This window comes from Solanum stenotomum, unplaced genomic scaffold (assembly GCF_019186545.1).
Source record: "Solanum stenotomum isolate F172 unplaced genomic scaffold, ASM1918654v1 scaffold31298, whole genome shotgun sequence".
Classification (NCBI taxonomy): domain Eukaryota; kingdom Viridiplantae; phylum Streptophyta; class Magnoliopsida; order Solanales; family Solanaceae; genus Solanum; species Solanum stenotomum.
Window position 1 is genome coordinate 14,450 of NW_026031383.1, and position 2,883 is coordinate 17,332.

The 2,883-nt window shown below is 29.0% G+C and overlaps 1 protein-coding gene across 2 annotated transcripts; it reads right to left on the reverse strand.

Moving 5' to 3' along the window:
• Positions 1-536: 536 nt before the first annotated feature.
• Positions 537-1,995, reverse strand: LOC125851978 (organ-specific protein P4-like). Of its 2 annotated transcripts, XM_049531711.1 has the most exons (3): positions 1,928-1,995; positions 1,042-1,212; positions 537-975 (listed from the first exon to the last, which is right to left on the reverse strand). In XM_049531711.1, exons 1-3 carry the CDS (start codon positions 1,970-1,972, stop codon positions 637-639), a joined length of 555 nt encoding a protein of 184 aa, XP_049387668.1. In that variant the 5' UTR covers positions 1,973-1,995; the 3' UTR covers positions 537-636. The 2 variants fall into 2 exon arrangements, with proteins under 2 accessions (XP_049387668.1, XP_049387667.1); XM_049531710.1 differs by having other exon boundaries at positions 537-1,212.
• Positions 1,996-2,883: the final 888 nt, after the last annotated feature.

The window sequence follows — 2,883 nt, forward strand, 5'->3', positions numbered from 1 at the left end:
TTAAAAAAAACTAATTGGTTTCAATAGGAAAAAAAGTCCATAGATAATTGCTAGGTAGCTAGGAATGTTTTAGTGCAAACTCTATAGTTAAGTTTTAGTGGGAATTCTAATTTTCTTTTTTCTTTATCCCTTCTAGTCTCTAGCAACTTTTGAGAGCTAGGTTAGAATATTTACTTCGCCACCACAAAATCATTTAAAAGAAAATTAACCGGCTAAAAGGAAATCGATTGCATATCATAATTGGTTAAAATATGTACTCTTTTTCTCCCAATTTATATAGGTTAGTTTGACCAGATATGAAGTTTAAGAAAGAAAGATTTTTTAAACTTATGGTATAAAATAAGTCAGAGATATTTATGTGACTATAAATAATTTTATTAAGGATAAAATTGTCATTTTAAAAATTATTACCACTAAATATAGAAATGTATTGTTTTTTTGAAAATGACTAAAAAAAAAAGTAAGTTATATAAATTGGGACAGAAGGAATAGTGCTAGTATTAAATTCAAGAGAAATTTGAATACAACAATCAAGTAAGCAATATTTTTTTTATTCATGATCCATTTAACATTGGGAGGCACAAAAATAGCAAGAAGACAGTCTCTCACACATAGTACTCTTTATATGCCATATTATCAATTATGGTACACAGAAATATTTGGTCTTGGCTCGAAATTTTTTTTTAATTTGAGATCAATGTTGTCATCATCATGATAACTAGATACATTTGGCCTTGGCTCAAAATCTTTTTCTTGTTTGAGACCAGCGTTGTCATCATCATGATAACTAGATACATTTGGCCTTGGCTCGAAATCTTTTTCTTGTTTGAGACCAATGTTGTCATCATTATGATAACTAGATACATTTGGCCTTGGCTCGAAATCTTTTTCTTGTTTGAAACCAACGTTGTCATCATCATGATAACTAGATACATTTGGCCTTGGCTCGAAATCCTTTTCTTGTTTGAGACCAGGCTCATCATCATGATAACCAGATACATTTGGTCTTGGCTCGAAATCCTTTTCTTGTTTGAGACCAACCTCATCATTATGGTAACTAGATACATTAGGAATTGGCTCAAAAGGTGATTTGTGACAATCAATTTTCTCTTTATGTGGCTGAGGCATAAGATGTTGGATTGCTTTAGGCATTGGCTCATCTTTCATCACATCTCTCCAGTATTCTCCAGGGTCTTTTCTTGCATCAGTGTACTGCCCAAAAGTGGGGAAAAAAATTGTTTAATCCCAAACTACATATATATGGATTAATTAATTCTTTATGAGTACATAGTTCATACTTGGCATAATATATGAACATACATTGAAAAGTTAGTTTTATCTGATAAGTAAGTACTCCGATTTTGAGAGTACTTGTACATCAATCTAGACACTTTAACTTGGTCTCAGTTGACAAATTAATAAACACGTCAACCCATCCCCATTGTGTCTCCTAGACACCCAACTCTCACGTCACACATAAATTCTAGAGGTGTCTACATGCATCAATATTTTGTAAGTTGGTGTGTTCAAAATTGGAGTGTTTACGTGAAATAATGTCAAATTTGAGTGTCTGTTTATATATCCGTGTAATTCAAAGAAATTTCAGAAATATATCATTATTCACGTTACATAGGAATAATCAATTCAAATGAAATGATTCTTTTAAGTTGGTTAATAAAGTCCCTAACTAAATGGGCTAAAACTGATAGGTAATTTGTAGAAAAAGTAATCAAAGGTCAATTATGCTAGCTAATTAAAAAGTAAACATGGATTCTTTTTAATTAGACTTGGTAACCATGATGTTCGAGTCAATTTACGTGCACCACGATTGATTCTACAGAATATATATTATCTCTCATTAACAACAAATATTAAATAACTTTATCCACTAAAGACAGAACAACTTATATCATCTAAGAACACTTACCAGGGCAAGTGAAAAGAGCAGAATGAGAGCAATATGTGATTTCATAACTTTAAAAGTTGTTGTAATTGATGTTTGCTTAATCACTTTGATGCATAGATAAGCTTTAGATATAGGCAGGTTGGGATATAATAATAATATAATTGTAATTATAATAAAACCATATTATATTGCAGTTAAATAACAAGGTTCAACATGATTCACGTACACCTGTATAGTACATAGGACCAAAATAATTAAAGAATTTTGGAACATATATCAAGATTATATGTCTCTATATCATAAATAAAAATATCTTTTTGATTGAAAATATAGTGCAAATAATTATTATTACTCCTAATAAATAAAACATAGGTAGTGTAGTAATCAATAGTCATCATCCAAAAGAAAAAGCTACTTCTCTCTGTCCCAATTTATGTGACTTACTTTCCTTTTTATGCAGTCCAAAAAAAAAATGACACATTTCTATATTAAATAACAATTTAACTATAAAATATCAATTTTACCCTTAATGAAATGATTTACAGCCACATAAATTTTTATCGTTTATTTTGGACCACAAGTTTTAAAAATTTTCCTTTCTTTTTTAAATTCCATGCTAAATCAAATTACCTCGCATAAAATGGGACGGAGGAAGTAATAAGGAGTCTTTCACACTGTCATAATTAATTATTGTCGACCAAATCTTTTACTATATCTTATCATATTTTGATATGATTGCTATAAATACATTATTATAATATGTGATACACTTCTTTAGAAATCAAACGGTTTAAGTTGATCAAAAATTTATGTATGAAATCTTCATTTTTTTTAAAGGAGATTTATATATTTATAAATTACGTAAAAAGTACTTAAGTCACAATAATTGATCATTCAAAATATTTAGAAGATATGAAAAATTTACGGTCCAATATAGACTTATTTGAACCTCAAAATTCAAAATGTGTCACATAAAT

Excerpts from the sequence above, each read along its gene's own strand:
- LOC125851978 (XM_049531710.1), bottom strand. The coding sequence starts at position 1,972 with ATGAAATCACATATTGCTCTCATTCTGCTCTTTTCACTTGCCCTG. Across the intron at positions 1,213-1,927 it reads TGCTCTTTTCACTTGCCCTG|TACACTGATGCAAGAAAAGA; the intron begins GTAAGTGTTCTT and ends ACTTTTGGGCAG.